This window comes from Tursiops truncatus, chromosome 18 (assembly GCF_011762595.2).
Source record: "Tursiops truncatus isolate mTurTru1 chromosome 18, mTurTru1.mat.Y, whole genome shotgun sequence".
NCBI lineage: Eukaryota > Metazoa > Chordata > Mammalia > Artiodactyla > Delphinidae > Tursiops > Tursiops truncatus.
This window is the reverse complement of record NC_047051.1, coordinates 50,284,147-50,299,691: the sequence shown is the minus strand read 5'-3', so window position 1 is coordinate 50,299,691 and position 15,545 is coordinate 50,284,147. Positions and strand designations below refer to the sequence as shown.

The window sequence follows — 15,545 nt, the reverse complement described above, 5'->3', positions numbered from 1 at the left end:
AACAAAATCAGCTTTGCCCTCAGATACATCTTGTTAGAACACCCCAGATGGGTGACACTGAAGTAATGCCGAGTTAGATAAAGTTCTATACTGGATCCAGATAGAATGTAAATTTCCATCTAACAAATCAGATATAATTGCCTATTCTGTTTTTAAATAATAAGAATAATGTAAAAGATGATAATAGTTTAACAATATGAAAAATAATTTAAAAAATATATGTCTTCATATAAACGCAACCATTCCCCCTTTTAAAATATAATTAGATTATGGTGAATTATAAGAGCAAGAAAAAATACCTTACATGGTAGGAAAATTAATGACACTTCTTGGGGAGACACATGTCACCTCCATTAAAATGAACTGAGTAATACCAAAAGGGGCATAGCTCGAACCCAAAGTGGGCAGTGGAGGATGGCAGAGGTATCGTGATTAAGTACTGCTGCCTTGTCAACATAGTCCTGAAGAAGAGAAGTGGTGGGATGTTCTTCCTCCCAGTGTGTGTATCTGCCCAGCCCCTCCCCTGGGCTGCCTTCTGAGACCACCATGCTCAAAGAAGTTGATTTTCAGTAGTTTTAGTCAACACTCACTCTTGGCTATCATTGTCGTTTTGGAGATCCACTTTTAAAATATTGTCAAGACTGTGCTTTCTTTAGATCCAAAGAAATTCAATTCAGTAACTCACCCCTAAAACCAAATCAAAATCTGGGAGAAAAGGCAACTTACTATTAAACATTGGAGCAATTCTTTAAAAATAAGCAATTTTATTGGGAGCAAGGAGGAAAGGTCATGTGGCCTATCATTATTATCCGATTCCATGCCAGTAAAACACATTTCTAAAGTTAAAATGCCAAATCATTTTATCTTATTGTCACTTACAGAAATCAGATTTAAAGATACTAATCAGTCTTACCCAGTGGTGTTTTCACTTTCTTTGGGATTCACTTTGATAACATTATCAAGGTCTTCACCTCTTAAAAAAAAATTAGATCAGTTTCAAAGTATTCCCACAGTATTTTTTATATACACATTCCATATTATTGATGATTAATTCAAGCTTTTGGAGATTATTATACTGGTATTAAATTCATTTTTGTTATGAAAGTTACCTATCAATAATATAGTTAAGTTACTTTCTTGTTTTTGTCAGTCCTTTGATTAACTTTAATAAGACTTCCAAGGCCTTGGTTTCTTTATAACATTTGAGGGGGCAGGGAGAGCACAGCAACAGAGAGAGAAAGAGAGATTCAACAGTAGATTTTTCACAACAGCAGTAAGACATTATCAGTACCTGAAACATCAGAAGTCTTTAGAAATATTTAATTCAAGTGGCTCTTCTCATGCCAAATGCTGATATGCTAACTATCCTACAGTGAGGACCCAACCATTACTCGGTTATGATTAAATCAATTTAATTAAATCAATTTAAATGTAGACGTTCCCCCCCACATCTCAGCTTTTGCTTTCTTTGTCCTTTGAGGGTGGGTTGGTGAGAAACTAACTTTAATACATGTGTTGAGATATTGTCTTCCTTGAACATGAAAATCATTCACATCAAGGGTGGAAATCAGATGATCAACATTTTAAATCTAAACATTCTGAAGATTTAGACAAATCATTTTAAATAAAAAGTAACCTGGGAAAGGTAGAAATAACTCTTTGATGACACCAGTACTTTATGTGACTTGACCACAACCAATAAAACTTTCACACGCCCAATAGCTTAAAACAATTAGGGAATATGAAAGCTAATCTCTCTAAATCCCCTGGTTCAATGCCATTTTCATCTGTCTCTGTCTTTCACTGTGATAAGACTGCTGACATTTGAGGTTCCTTCTGCGTAAGGAAGAAGGAAGGGAGACAGGCAGGGAAGAAGGAAAAGAAACTGTGGGCTCTCCCTACCACACCAAACAGACCCATCTTTTCTGCATCAAAGCCCAGCTGCTATCAAGTTATACCAGCTTACAAACCCCTTCTCTTTTCTCCTCCTTCCTAGCCCACACGATTGACTTGCGTTGTTCATCCCACTTTTCCTAATTTCCACCACTTGTATGGAACTTTCCAAACTTCAGTTATTTATTTATCTTTTAATTAATTAATTAATATTATTTTTAACATCTTTATTGGAGTATAACTGCTTTACAATGGTGTGTTAGTTTCTGCTTTATAACAAAGTGAATCCTATACATATACATATTTCCCCATATCTCCTCCCTCTGGCGTCTCCCTCGCACCCTCCCTATCCCACCCCTCTAGGTGGTCACAAAGCACAGAGCTAATCTCCCTGTACTATGCATCTGCTTCCCACTAGCTATCTATTTTACATTTGTTAGTATATATAAATCCATGCCACTCTCTCACTTCATCCCACCTTACCCTTCCCCCTCCCCGTGTCCTCAAGTCCATTCTCTACGTCTCCGTTTTTATTCCTGTCCTGTCCCTAGGTTCTTCAGAATAATTTTTTTGTTTTCTTTTTAGATTCCATTTATATATGTTAGCATACGATATTTATTTTTCTCTTTCTGACTTACTTCACTCAGTATGACAGTCTCTAGGTCCATCCACCTCATTACAAATAACTCAATTTCGTTTCTTTTTATGGCCGAGTAATATGCCATTGTATATATGTGCCACATCTACTTTATCCATTCATCTGTCAATGAACACTTAGGTTGTTTCCATGTCCTGGCTATTGTAAATAGAGCTGCAATTAATATTGTATAGTACATGTCTCTTTTTCAATTATGGTTTTCTCAAGATATATGCCCAGTAGTGGGATTGCTGGGTCGTATGGTAGTTCTATTTTTAGTTTTTTAAGGAATGTCCATACTGTTCTCCATAATGGCTGTATCAATTTACATTCTCACCAACAGTGCACGAGGGCTCCCTTTTCTCCACACCCTCTCCAGCATTTATTGTTTGTAGATTTTGTGATGATGCCCATTCTGACTGGTGTGAGGTGATACCTCATTATAGTTTTGATTTGCATTTCTCTAATGATTAGTGATGTTGAGCATCCTTTCATAAGTTTGTTGGCAATCTGTATATCTTCTTTGGAGAAATGTCTGTTTAGGTCTTCTGCCCATTTATGGAGTGGGTTGTTTGTTTTTTAGATACTGAGCTGCATGAGCTACTTGTATATTTTGGAGATTAATCCTTTGTTCGTTGCTTCATTAGCAAATATTTTCTCCCATTCTGAGGGCTGTCTTTTCATCTTGTTTATAGTTTCCTTTGCTTTGCAAAAGCTTTTAAGTTTCATTAAGTCCCATTTGTTTATTTTTGTTTTTATTTCCATTTCTCTAGGAGGTGGGTCAAAAAGGATCTTGCTGTGGTTTACGTCATAGAGTGTTCTGCCTGTGTTTTCCTCTGAGATTTTGATAGTGTCTGGCCTTAAATTTAGATTTTTAATCCAATTTGAGTTTATTTTTGTGTACGGTGTGTTCTAATTTCATTCTTTTACATGTAGCTGTCCAGTTTTCCCTGCACCACTTATTGAAGAGGCTGCCTTTTCTCCATTGCATACTCTTGCTTCCTTTATCAAAGATAAGGTGACCATATGTGCGTGGGTTTATCTCTGGGCCTTCTATCCTGTTCCATTGATCTATATTTCTGTTTTTGTGTCAGTACTATACTGTCTTCATTACTGTACCTTTGCATTATAGTCTGAAGTCAGGGAGCCTGATTCCTCCAGCTCTATTTTTCTTTCTCAAGATTGCTTTGGCTATTCGGAGTCTTTTGAGTTTCCATACACATTGTGAAATTTTTTGTTCTAGTTCTGTGAAAACTGCCATTGGTAGTTTGATAGGGATTGCACTGAATCTGTAGATTGCTTTGGGTAGTATAGTCATTTTCACAATGTTGATTCTTCCAATCCAAGAACATGGTATATCTCTCTATCTGTTTGTATCATCTTTAATTTCTTTCATCAGAGTCTTATAGTTTTCTACATACAGGTCTTTTGTCTCCTTAGGTAGGTTTATTCCTAGGTATTTTATTCTTTTTTGTTGCAGTGGTAAATGGGAGTGTTTCCTTAATTTCTCTTTCAGATTTTTCATCATTAGTGTATAGGAATGAAAGAGATTTCTGTGCATTAAGTTTGTATCCTGCTACTTTACCAAATTCATTGATTAGCTCTAGTAGTTTTTCTGGCAGCATCTTTACAATTCTCTATCTAAAGTATCATGTCATCTGCAAACAGTGACAGTTTTACTTCTTCTTTCCTGATTTGGATTCCTTTTTATTATTTTTTCTTCTCTGATTGTTATGGCTAAAACTTCCAAAACTATGTTGAATAAGAGTGGTGAGAGTGGGCAACCTTGTCTTATTCCTGATCTTAGTGGAAATGGTTTCATTTTTTTACCATTGAGAACAATGTTGGCTGTGGGTTTGTCATATATGGCCTTTATTATGTTGAGGTAAGTTCCCTCTATGCTTACTTTCTGTAGGGTTTTTATCATAAATGGGTGTTGAATTTTGTCAAAATCTTTCTCTGCATCTATTGAGATGATCATAGATGATCATCTTTTCTCCTTCAATTTGTTAATATGGCATATCACATTTATTGATTTCCGTATGTTGAAGAATTCTTGCATTCCTGGAATAAACCCCACTTGATCATGGTGTATGATCCTTTTAATGTGCTGTTGGATTCTGTTTGCTAGTATTTTGTTGAGGATTTTTGCATCTATGCTCATCAGTGATATTGGCCTGTAGTTTTCTTTTTTTTGTTGGAAGATTTTTAATCACAGTCTCAATTTCAGTGCTGTGATTGGTCTGTTTATATTTTATTTCTTCCTGGTTCGGTCTTGGAAGGTTGTGCTTTTCTAAGAATTTGTTGATTTCTTCCAGGTTGTCCATTTTATGGCATATAGTTGCTTGTAGTAATCTATCATGTTCCTTTGTATTTCTGCAGTGTCAGTTGTTACTTTTTCTTTTTCATTTCTAATTCTGTTGAATTGAGTCTTCTCCCTTTTTTTGTTGATGAGTCTGGCTAATGGTTTATCAATTTTGTTTATCTTCTCAAAGAACCAGCTTTTAGTTTTATTGATCTTTGCTATTGTTTCCTTCATTTCTTTTTTATTTATTTCTCATCTGATCTTTATGATTTCCTTCCTTCTGCTAACTTTGGGTTTTCTTTTGTTCTTCTTTCTCTAATTGCTTTAGGTGTAAGGTTAGGTTTTTTATTTGAGATGTTTCTTGTTTTTTGAGGTAGGATTGTATTGCTATAAACTTCCCTCATAGAACTGCTTTTGCTGCATACCATAGGTTTTGGGTCATCGTTTTCTCATTGCCATTTGTTTCTAGGTATTTTTGGATTTCCTCTTTGATTTCTTCAGTAATCTCTTGGTTATTAAGTGGTGTATTGTTTAGCCTCCATGTGTTTGTATTTTTTTACAGTTTTTTTCCTGTAATTGATATCTAGTCTAACAGCATTGTTGTCAGAAAAGATACTTGATACGATTTCAGTTTTTTTAAATTTACCAAGGCTTGATCTATCCTGGAGAGTGTTCCATGAGCACTTACTTGAGAAGGAAGTGTATTCAGTTGTTTTTGGATGGAATGTCCTATAAATATCAATTAAGTCCATCTTGTTTAATGCATCATTTAAAGCTTGTGTTTCCTTATTTATTTTCATTTTGGATGATCTGTCCATTGGTGAAAGTGGGGTGTTAAGTCCCCTACTATGATTGTGTTACTGTTGATTTCCTCTTTTATGGTTGTTAGCGTTTGCCTTATGTATTGAGGTGCTCCTATGTTGGGTGCATAAATATTTACAATTGTTATATCTTCTTCTTGAATTGATCCCTTGATCATTATGTAGTGTCCTTCTTTGTCTTTTGTAATAGTCTTTATTTTAAAGTCTATTTTGCCTGCTATAAGAATTGCTACTCCAGCTTTCTTTTGATTTCTGTTTGCACGGAGTATCATTTTCATCCCCTCTTCAGTCTGTATGTGTCCCTAGGTCTGAATTGGGTCTCTTGTAGACAGCATATATACGGGTCTTGTTTTTGTATCCATTCAGCCAGTCTATGTCTTTTGGTTGGAGCATTTAAACCATTTACATTTTAGGTAATTATCAATATGTATGCTCCTATTACCATTTTCTTAATTGTTTTGGGTTTGTTATTTTAGGTGTTTTCCTTCTCTTGTGTTTCCTGCCTAGAGAAGTTCCTTTAGTATTTGTTGTAAAGCTGGTTTGGTGGTGTGAATTCTCTTAGCTTTTGCTTGTCTGTGAAGGTTTTAATTTCTCCATTGAATCTGAATGAGATCCTTGATCGGTAGAGTAATCTTGGTTGTAGGTTTTTCCCTTTCATCACTTTAAATATGTCCTGCCAATCCCTTCTGGCTTGCAGTGTTTCTGCTGAAAGATCAGCTGTTAACCTTATGGGGATTCCCTTGTATGTTATTTGTTGTTTTTCACTTGCTGCTTTTAATATTTTTTCTTTGTATTTAATTTTTAATAGTTTGATTAATATGTGTGTTGGCATGTTTCTCTTTGGATTTATCCTGTATGAGACTCTCTGTGCTTCCTGGATTTGATTGACTATTTCCTTTCCCATATTAGGGAAGTTTTCAACTATAATGTCTTTAAATATTTTCTTAGTCCCTCTCTTCTTTTCTTCTTCTGGGATCCCTATAATTTGAATGTTGGTGTGTTTAATGCTGTCCCAGAGGTCTCTGAGACTGTCCTCAATTCTTTTCATTCTTTTTTCTTTATTCTGCTCTGTGGTAGTTATTTCCACTATTTTATCTTCCAGGTCACTTACCTGTTCCTCTGCCCCAGCTATTCTGCTATTTATTCCTTCTAGAGGATGTTTAATTTCATTTTCCAAAGTTCATTTCTTAAAAAACCTGAAATCTCATCTTTTCCTGTAAAACTCATACAGCCACTTACAGAGAACTGACTGCTTTCCACTTCATCTGTTCCCCATTTGGAAAAAAAAAATCACCTGTAATAATGTTTGCACATTCACATTATAGTAATATGTTGGTAATAAGTGTTCAGTGTCTGAATGGAGTTTGTGATTGCCCCCACTTTTCGTTATATAGACTTTGTTGTGTTCTACATCAGAGAGGGTTAAGAAGGCATACTGCAGAGTTTGACTTGGAATGCTAGAATACCCATCTGTGCACAGCTTGGCACAGATCAATGGTTTTTAAAGATAACCAGGACAATAGAAATAATCATCATGGTAGGAAAAGGCAAATCTAATGACACACTGAATACAAGATAAACAGCCAATCTGGAGAAAAAGCAGTAGAGACCTCAGAAATCTTTATCCTTTGTCATTCTTGATTGTTCTGGGATTTTCTTTAATGAAACTGTCAAAAGTTTGATTTCTTTCAGCATGAAAAATAATGTCAGTAGTAATTCATTTTCTAGTATATCAGTGTCAGTCTAAAACTATAAGTTAACCTCTTTAAATGCTCTTTAAATTAATGGTTACTGATCATTAATTAATCTTTTTTATGATACAAAATAAATAAAAGCATGGCTTTTGACCTTGAGATGTTTACAAGTATATCTGAGTGATATACATATGAAGTGACTCAATCAAGATTCCAACTGAAAAATGCCTCAGTCCCTTAGAAAGACTTCAGTGGTGAGGGGCTATGCTCCCAGTATCAATATGTCCTATAGTGAACATATTTAGTTCATAAACCAGCCTACTGTTCACTACTTGTAACAGTCAGTTTGATTTCTTTCACTTTTAGATGTAAAAGGGAACTTAGAGACCATCTAGATCATACCCTTCATTTTATGGTCTGAGGAAACAGAGGTCTCCAGAGGTTAAGCTACTTGTCCAGGGTCACCCAGATTGATGTTGGTGGCAGAGCCAGCACCAAGACACCGACCCATCTCCTGACCCTGATAAAGTGCCTCTTCCACCAGCCTGTCTGACTTTTGTCTTGAGCAGGGGGTCTCCCCAGGAAATGGCATACAGTTTAGGACTCAATCAAAGAAGCCTGTATGAGTCTCAATCAAATCTTACCCTTTGCCATCTTTGTCTGTCTGGGTATTCACAACAATGAGATTTTCAAGGCTTTTGGGTCTATAAAACACAAAGAAATTCAAATAAAAGACTGCATATTGAAATAAAATTGTGTGGTATCTTGAAAGGTCAGATACAGTAAAAATTTTTCATGAATTGCTCATTTACTGTTACTGAATAGAGCAGCAGAAATCCTTCTGGGCAATCATGTCTGAACTAAATTTACAATACTGAGTGCACTGCCCCATCTGCTAGGACATTTTTATGCCAGAGGACATAACTCCCTTCCAGCTAATAATGTCTGAAAGAATAAAACAAGCAATCTGGGAGATAATATTTTCAGGTTAGAGACAGACACACTTACATTTTCTCTGTTGGCTCTGCCTTAAGATTTGCTCTAAAGAGACCATCAATACCCTTATTTCTTTAAATGTATTGAACAAAGAGTCTCATCAGTGCTAATAATGGATACTTAACTCATAAAAACATAGATAAGTTTATACCTAAGACAGGAAAAATAGCTGGTTAGGAAAGATGAGCTACAATTCTTGAAATCACTTTATTCCAAACAGGTATCTTCCTAGACTCAAAATTTAAATTGCAGTGGACCTTAAAGAAAAGAAAAGATACAGACTGGGGATCTACAAGCTGTAATAGGCTCATGGATGTGTTGTTTGGGTTCATGGAGTGTTTTTGTTTTTTATGTGGACCAATATTTACAAAGCTGGCCATTACATGTAGACACCTGGAGTTTCAGGATCTCCTGAAAGTGTCCTGCAATTTTAGGCTCAAATTCTCATGTGGCAACATCAGCTGGAGCTGAGAAACAGCTGGGCTCTCCCGGTCAGGGCGCTCCCTCTACAATACAGAGCCAGCTCTCTTCACTCATCTATCCCTGCCTGGTCCCAGTAGGCCATGAAGTCTGATTCTTAATCTAATGCCTCCTCTCTTTATAGATAAGAAAACGGACATTTGCTTTGTTTCTTCATCACTTTGGTCCCTGCCCGTTTTGTATGTTAGTGTGCCAAGTAACAGAGAGAGAACTAAAATTGCACAGACCTCTAACACAAACCTCAATTAATATGATCTTTAAGTTATGCAATTACAAATGACTCACAATAAGGAGATAATGTTAACTAAGAAGATGAGTGGTTTTTGTAGTGGTTCAACTACAAGCATTCAGTGACCAAACCAAATTGTTTACATACTAATATATTAGCATTCAGGAAGAGAAATGTGGTTATTTTTATAACTGCCTTACTAAACACTGGTGTGTGAAAATCAAAGACACTTCAATATTAGTGTCTTTAAATTGTAATAACCATTTATAACAATGATGAAACGATTTCTGCAAGCTTTTTATTCAAGATTTGTAGGACGCTTTTGACTAGCCCAGTATATGGGTCCTCATGCTCAAATACTGAAAAATAACAAAGCAAATTCAGTAATAAAGCGAAAAAATAGATGTTTTAAAATCTTACCTATTCAAGCTTTTGTTCATTTTGTTGAGATTATCTAAGTCTTCACTTTGGGGAGAGAAAAGAATATCTTACATTAGTAAAATCCTGGGGCAGATTCAGCTTAAAACAACTATTTCTGAGTTCTCTGAAGTTCAATGTATGTCCCACATTTATCATCCACGAAAATCCTCTCTATCTCTCAAAGCTCTCCTCAAACACCCCTTTCGCCAAGAAATCTTTCCCAGTCCTTTAACTGAGTAGAGTCCCCTACATTTTTGGAAGCCTTGCAGCGTTTTGGATTTTTGTATCTCCTTTACGGTATCTACGTTGCTATACTTTGTAATATAGTAATCATACACTTGTCTCATGTTAATGTCCTTGCTTCTACCGATACTAGTGTACATAGACACACACACACACACACACACACACACACACAGACACACACACACACCACTTAAAATTTTGAAATGTATTTTATATTGGATCCTCTTCAGTGTTTAATACGGGGTTTTTCACACAGTAGATGCTTAATACAGGTTTTACTTGAATCAACAAATACAGGTATGTTGACTAATTATAGATTCTATCTTTGCATAATGTACTTGCACAAAGCAGCTATTGGAAAACACTCATTTATCAGTAAGTCTGGCTTCTCTCTTGAACTCTACTCTCCCTTATTCCAGTTCAGCTACACTTGCTCTCCTGTTTCCATACTTGAAAACTGTAAAGACTCTACTGACTGCTTCTTCAGAAGCTACTTGTTTAAGCTAACCCCCTGGATTCTGGAATATTCCTTAGAACCACAGGAGCTCAGCCTTCTCCCCAAGGAAAGCAGCCACAGTGGTTTTTCATTCCTGTTTGCTCCTCACAATATATCCTCTCCTCAACCCTTCTATTCACCCACTTCACCCCCATTTCTCTTGCCTTCCCCGCCCAGTTTTCCAGTTCACAAGTCTTGGTTTTCCCTTCTTCCTGCTCTAGCCTCACATATTTTTCACACTTCCTGAATGTTCCTCTTTCTTCTCAAGTCATCATTGATGTTGACCAGGAGGCCATGAGGCCAAGTAACTTGGTAGTTAGACATTCAGGTTCCCAAGTTAGGGATACCTGGATTCTAGTCAGGTAGTTATTAGTTGGTGACTCTGGGTGAGTTACCTAACCTCTTGCTCCCTCAATTATTTTCATCTGTAAAATAAGAATACTAATTGTACCTACCTCAAAAAAGAACCAATAAATTAATGAATAGAAAGTGATTAGGATTATACCTGGCATGTCATAAACTCTCAATTTAATTTTGGCAATTATAGTAAACAGTTTCCAGTCGATATTAATTTTTTCATTTAAAAATGCTCATTATATTTATTTTTTAAACTGAATTTAGAGGCACCAAGACTTTGGCTCAGCCTTAGAGAGCTATGGTCGTTGAGTCAGTAATGTGCTTAGAAGATGCCTGGCATAGCAGATAACCAGAATAACTACTGAAACAGCTCTCTCAGGAATCTGAAAAACTCATTCAATCAACAGCCATCACAGAGATGAATCGTTTCACGTAATATTGCATATTCAATGGAAGAACTGAAGGCTGAGAATAAATATAGAAATGTGAAAGTTGCTGACCCTGACCAAAAATGGATTAACGTTCTATCCTTGTGTGAGAAAAACACTACCCAGTGCCCTGACACAATGCTGCATTGTCATTTCTTATTTGAAATTCTACCTTCCAACACTGAGGCTACAAATCTGTTCCATGTCCCCAAGGGAAAGAGCAAACCCTGTAAATTTTAGCCCTAGACCTTTCTGACTGGTGAGTCACAATGATGAGATCAGGATTTGGGCTTCCACGAGAAAATTAACATAAATCATGAGAAGACACTCTGTGGGAAATTAAGTGAAATGGGGGCTGCACTCTGAACAAAGGAGTTGAGTTTTCAAAATGGCCTTAAATTGATGAAAGCTTTGGATATTAAATTTCACCACTGCATTTACAATAAATTAAATGCTCTTAGTCAGATAGGAGTAAGAGTTCATTTTTCAAAGGAGTATTACAAAGCAACTAAGATAAATACAGCTATGTCTCATCCCTCTAGACAGTCCACAGTAACGATTCTCAGCTATCGATGCAAAAGACATTTCCCCTGGCCCACGTCAAAGCAACAGCTTCTCCCCATGAAGAACGTATCTGGCTGTGGAATTCGTGCATCCTGGTGAGGGAGAGGGGACAGGAAAGTTAAACTAACTGCAGCTCTCACTGTTTTTGTTGGACTTGTGCCAAACCATAAGTGCCCTTCAGCATCGCTCACCTATCTCTCCCTTAAACACCCACCAAAAATCTATCCAGTCCAAAAAACTGTCCAATCCCTATTAAAAATAAAATATTACCTCAAACAAAAATAATTAAATAAAATTAGAGATCTAGGCACTTAGACAACAAAGAAATGAAAACATTCAGGATAATTTCGACTATCTCTGTCTGGATCTAGAGCTACTACTTTGTCCATGAGTTTGCAGCAAAGAGCTAAGTGTCACTTCTGTTTCTTCTCTTCAGTTCTTTGACTGAGACTGCAATCCTTAATAACATTCTTAGCACTGCTAAATTCCATTAAACAAGGAAAAATTTTGTAGGCACAGGATTTAAACTATGGAATGTTTATACTCAGGGTTTTCTCACTGCTCATCATTGTTTTACCATTATCTACTATATAAACACTTCTACTTTGCACAAAACATTGTGTCAGACTTTGCAGATGACAGATGGTAGGACAAAAAATCTGCTCTAAGAGATTAAAGAGATAATAAAGATGAGACATTTACATAAATACCACGAAACTATACCAAATATGATTAGTTGTTATATAATATGAATAATGGAGCTGTAATAGCTTAGAGAGGCAGAAGTCACATCTCACTGGATCACTCAGGGAAGACTTCACAGAGGAGGTGGTATGTGATCTGGATCTTGAAAAATGGGTAGGACTTGGATGGATGGATATGGTGGCCTTGAGGTTGGAAAAGGCCACCATGTGGATGGAATGGTATAAAGAAAGGCAGAGGCTCTGGAAACTGCAGAAAGAAAGTGATTAAATTTGGTACTGCATGTAGGATGTAATGTAAGGGTGAAGTCAGAAATTGCTAAGGAATGTTAGGTTGGAGGCAGGTTATCAAGGCATTGAATGAGGTTATACATAATTGAATACATAATTGAACAGGCAATGGGGAGCCAGGTGGAGTGATTTTTCCAGCAGAATCGTAGAAAGAAAACTCTGGCAGTGATGGGTAGTAATGGTCTACTGGGGGGAGAGATGAGGAGTGTAAGTCAATCTGGATACCTATTCTGATAACCTGTGATGGAACCAATGATGGTCTGAACTGGGGTGAGGTCGTGGGGGTGTGCAGGGCATTTTAGACATTTAATCCATATGTGCCTAATACTACACAAAGGGGTCAAGACATGAAAGAATCAAAAATGATTCCGGGGGGGGACCTTTAAGATGGCGGAGGAGTAAGATGTGGAGATCACCTTCCTCCCCACATATACAACAAAAATGCATCTACTTGTGGAACAACTCCTACAGAACACCTACTGAACGCTGGCAGAAGACCTCGGACCTCCCAAAAGACAAGAAACTCCCCACGTACCTGGGTAGGGCAAAAGAAAAAACAGAGACAAAAGGATAGGGACGGGACCTGCACCAGTGAGAGGAAGCTGTGAAGGAGAAAGGTTTCCACACACTAGTAAGCCCCTTCACTGGTGGACACGGAGGGTGGGCGAGGGGGCAGGGGGCGGGAAGCTTCGGAACCACGGAGGAGAGCGCAGCCACATTGGTGCTGAGGGTAAACCGGAGAGATTCCCGCACAGAGGATCAGTGCCGACCAGCACTCACCAGCCTGAGAGGCTTGTCTGCTCCCCCGACGGAGCGGACGGGGGCTGGGAGCTGAGGCTCGGGCTTCGGAGGTCGGATCCCAGGGAGAGGACTGGGGTTGGCAGCGTGAACACAGCCTGAAGGGGGCTAGTGCAACACGGCTAGCCGGGAGGGAGTCTGGGAAAAAATCTGGACCTACTGAAGACTCAAGAGACTTTTCTTGCCTCTTTGTTTCCTGGTGCGCGAGGAGAGGGGATTAAGAGCGCCGCTTAAAGGAGCTCCAGAGACGGGTGCGAGCCGCCGTGATCAGCGTGGACCCCAGAGACAGGCATGAGACGCCAAGGCTGCTGCTGCCGCTACCAAGAAGCCTGTGTGAAAGCACAGGTCACTCTCCACACCTCCCCTCCCGGGACCCCGTGCAGCCCGCCACTGCCAGAGTCCCGGGATCCAGGGACAACTCCCCCGGAAGAACGCATGGCGCGCCTCACGCTGGTGCAACGTCAAGCCGGCCTCTGCCGCTGCAGGCCCGCCCCGCACTCCGTACCCTTCCCTCCCCCCGGCCTGAGTGAGCCAGAGCCCCCGAATCAGCTGCTCCTTTAACCCTGTCCTGTCTGAGCGAAGAACAGATGCCCTCAGGTGACCTACACGCAGAGGCGGGGCCAAATCCAAAGCTGAACCCCAGGAGCTGTGCAAAGAAGAGAAAGGGAAATCTCTCCCAGCAGCCTTAGGAGCAGTGGATTAAATCTCCACAGTCAACCTGATGTACCTGCATCTGTGGAATACCTGAATAGACAACGAATCATCCCAAATTGAGAAGGTGGACATTGGGAGCAACTGTAGACTTGGGGTTTGCTTTCTTCATCTAATTTTTTTCTGTTTTTATGCTTACTATAATTGGTAGATTTGTTTATTGATTTGGTTGCTCTCTTCCTTTATTTTATATATATAATATATATTTTTTTCCTTTTTCTCTTTTTGTGAGTGTGTATATGTATGCTTCTTTGTGTGATTTTCTCTGTATAGGTTTTCTTTTACCATTTGTCCTAGGGTTCTATCTGTCCTTTTTTTTTTCTTAATATAGTTTTTAGTGCTCGTTATCATTGATGGAATTGTTTATTGGTTTGGTTGCTCATTTCTTTTCTTTTTTTATTACTTTTAATTTTTTTACTTTAATAATTAATTTTTTTAAAATTTTAATTATTTTCTTTCTTTTTTTTTCCTCCCTTTTCTTCTGAGCTGTGTGGCTGACAGGGTCTTGATGCTCCAGCCGGGTGTCAGGCCTGAGCCTCTGAGGTGGGAGAGCCGAGTTCAGGACATTGGTCCACCAGAGACCTCCTGGCCCCACGTAATATCAATCAGGGAGAGCTCTCCCAGAGACCTCCATCTCAATGCTAAGACCCAGCTCCACTCAACAACCAGTGCTGGATGCCCCATGCCAAACAACTAGCAAGACAGGAAAATAACCCCACCCGTTAGCAGAGAGCCTGCCTAAAATCATACTAAGTTCACAGACACCCCAAAACACACCACCGGACACGTTCCTGCCCACCAGAAAGACAAGATCCAGCCTCATCCACCAGAACACAGGCACAAGTCCCCTGCACCAGGAATCCTACACAACCCACTGAACCAACCTTACCCACTGAGGGCAGACACCAAAAACAATGGGAACTATGAACCTGCAGCCTGTATAAAGAAGACCCCAAACATAGTAAGTTAAGCAAAATGAGAAGACAGAGAAATACACAACAGATGAAGGAGCAAGGTAAAAACCCAACAGACCAAACAAATGAAGAGGAAATAGGCAGTCTACCTGAAAAAGAATTCAGAGTAATGATAGTAAACATGATCCAAAATCTTGGAAATAGAGGGAGAAAATGCAAGAAACATTTAACAAGGACCTAGAAGAACTAAAGAGCAAACAAACAATGAGGAACAACACAATAGATGAAATTAAAAATTCTCTGGAAAGAATCAATAGCAGAATAACCGGGGCAGAGGAACGGATAAGTGACCTGGAAGATAAAATAGTGGAAATAACTACTGCAGAGCAGAATAAAGAAAAAAGAATGAAAAGAATTGAGGACAGTCTCAGAGACCTCTGGGACAACATTAAACACACCGGCATTTGAATTATAGGGGTCCCAGAAGAAGAAGAGAAAAAGAAAGGGACTGAGAAAATATTTGAAGAGATTATAGTTGAAAACTTCCATAATATGGGAAAGGAA

At 38.4% G+C, this 15,545-nt stretch overlaps 1 protein-coding gene across 8 annotated transcripts in view; it reads right to left on the bottom strand.

Annotated features, from left to right (window-relative positions):
• The window catches only part of SCEL (sciellin), a 226,792-nt gene that overhangs the window by 55,183 nt on the left and 156,064 nt on the right, over positions 1-15,545 (bottom strand). For all 8 annotated transcript variants that reach the window (XR_012327720.1, XM_073795331.1, XM_073795335.1 and 5 more), the window contains 3 exons: positions 9,476-9,520; positions 7,995-8,054; positions 914-973 (listed from right to left, as the gene is read on the bottom strand). Coding sequence is in view for 7 of the 8 variants with exons in the window: in XM_073795331.1 (XP_073651432.1) it covers positions 914-973; positions 7,995-8,054; positions 9,476-9,520 (165 nt within the window). In the remaining variant the exon portion in view is untranslated. The remainder of the gene's footprint in view (positions 1-913; positions 974-7,994; positions 8,055-9,475; positions 9,521-15,545) is intronic.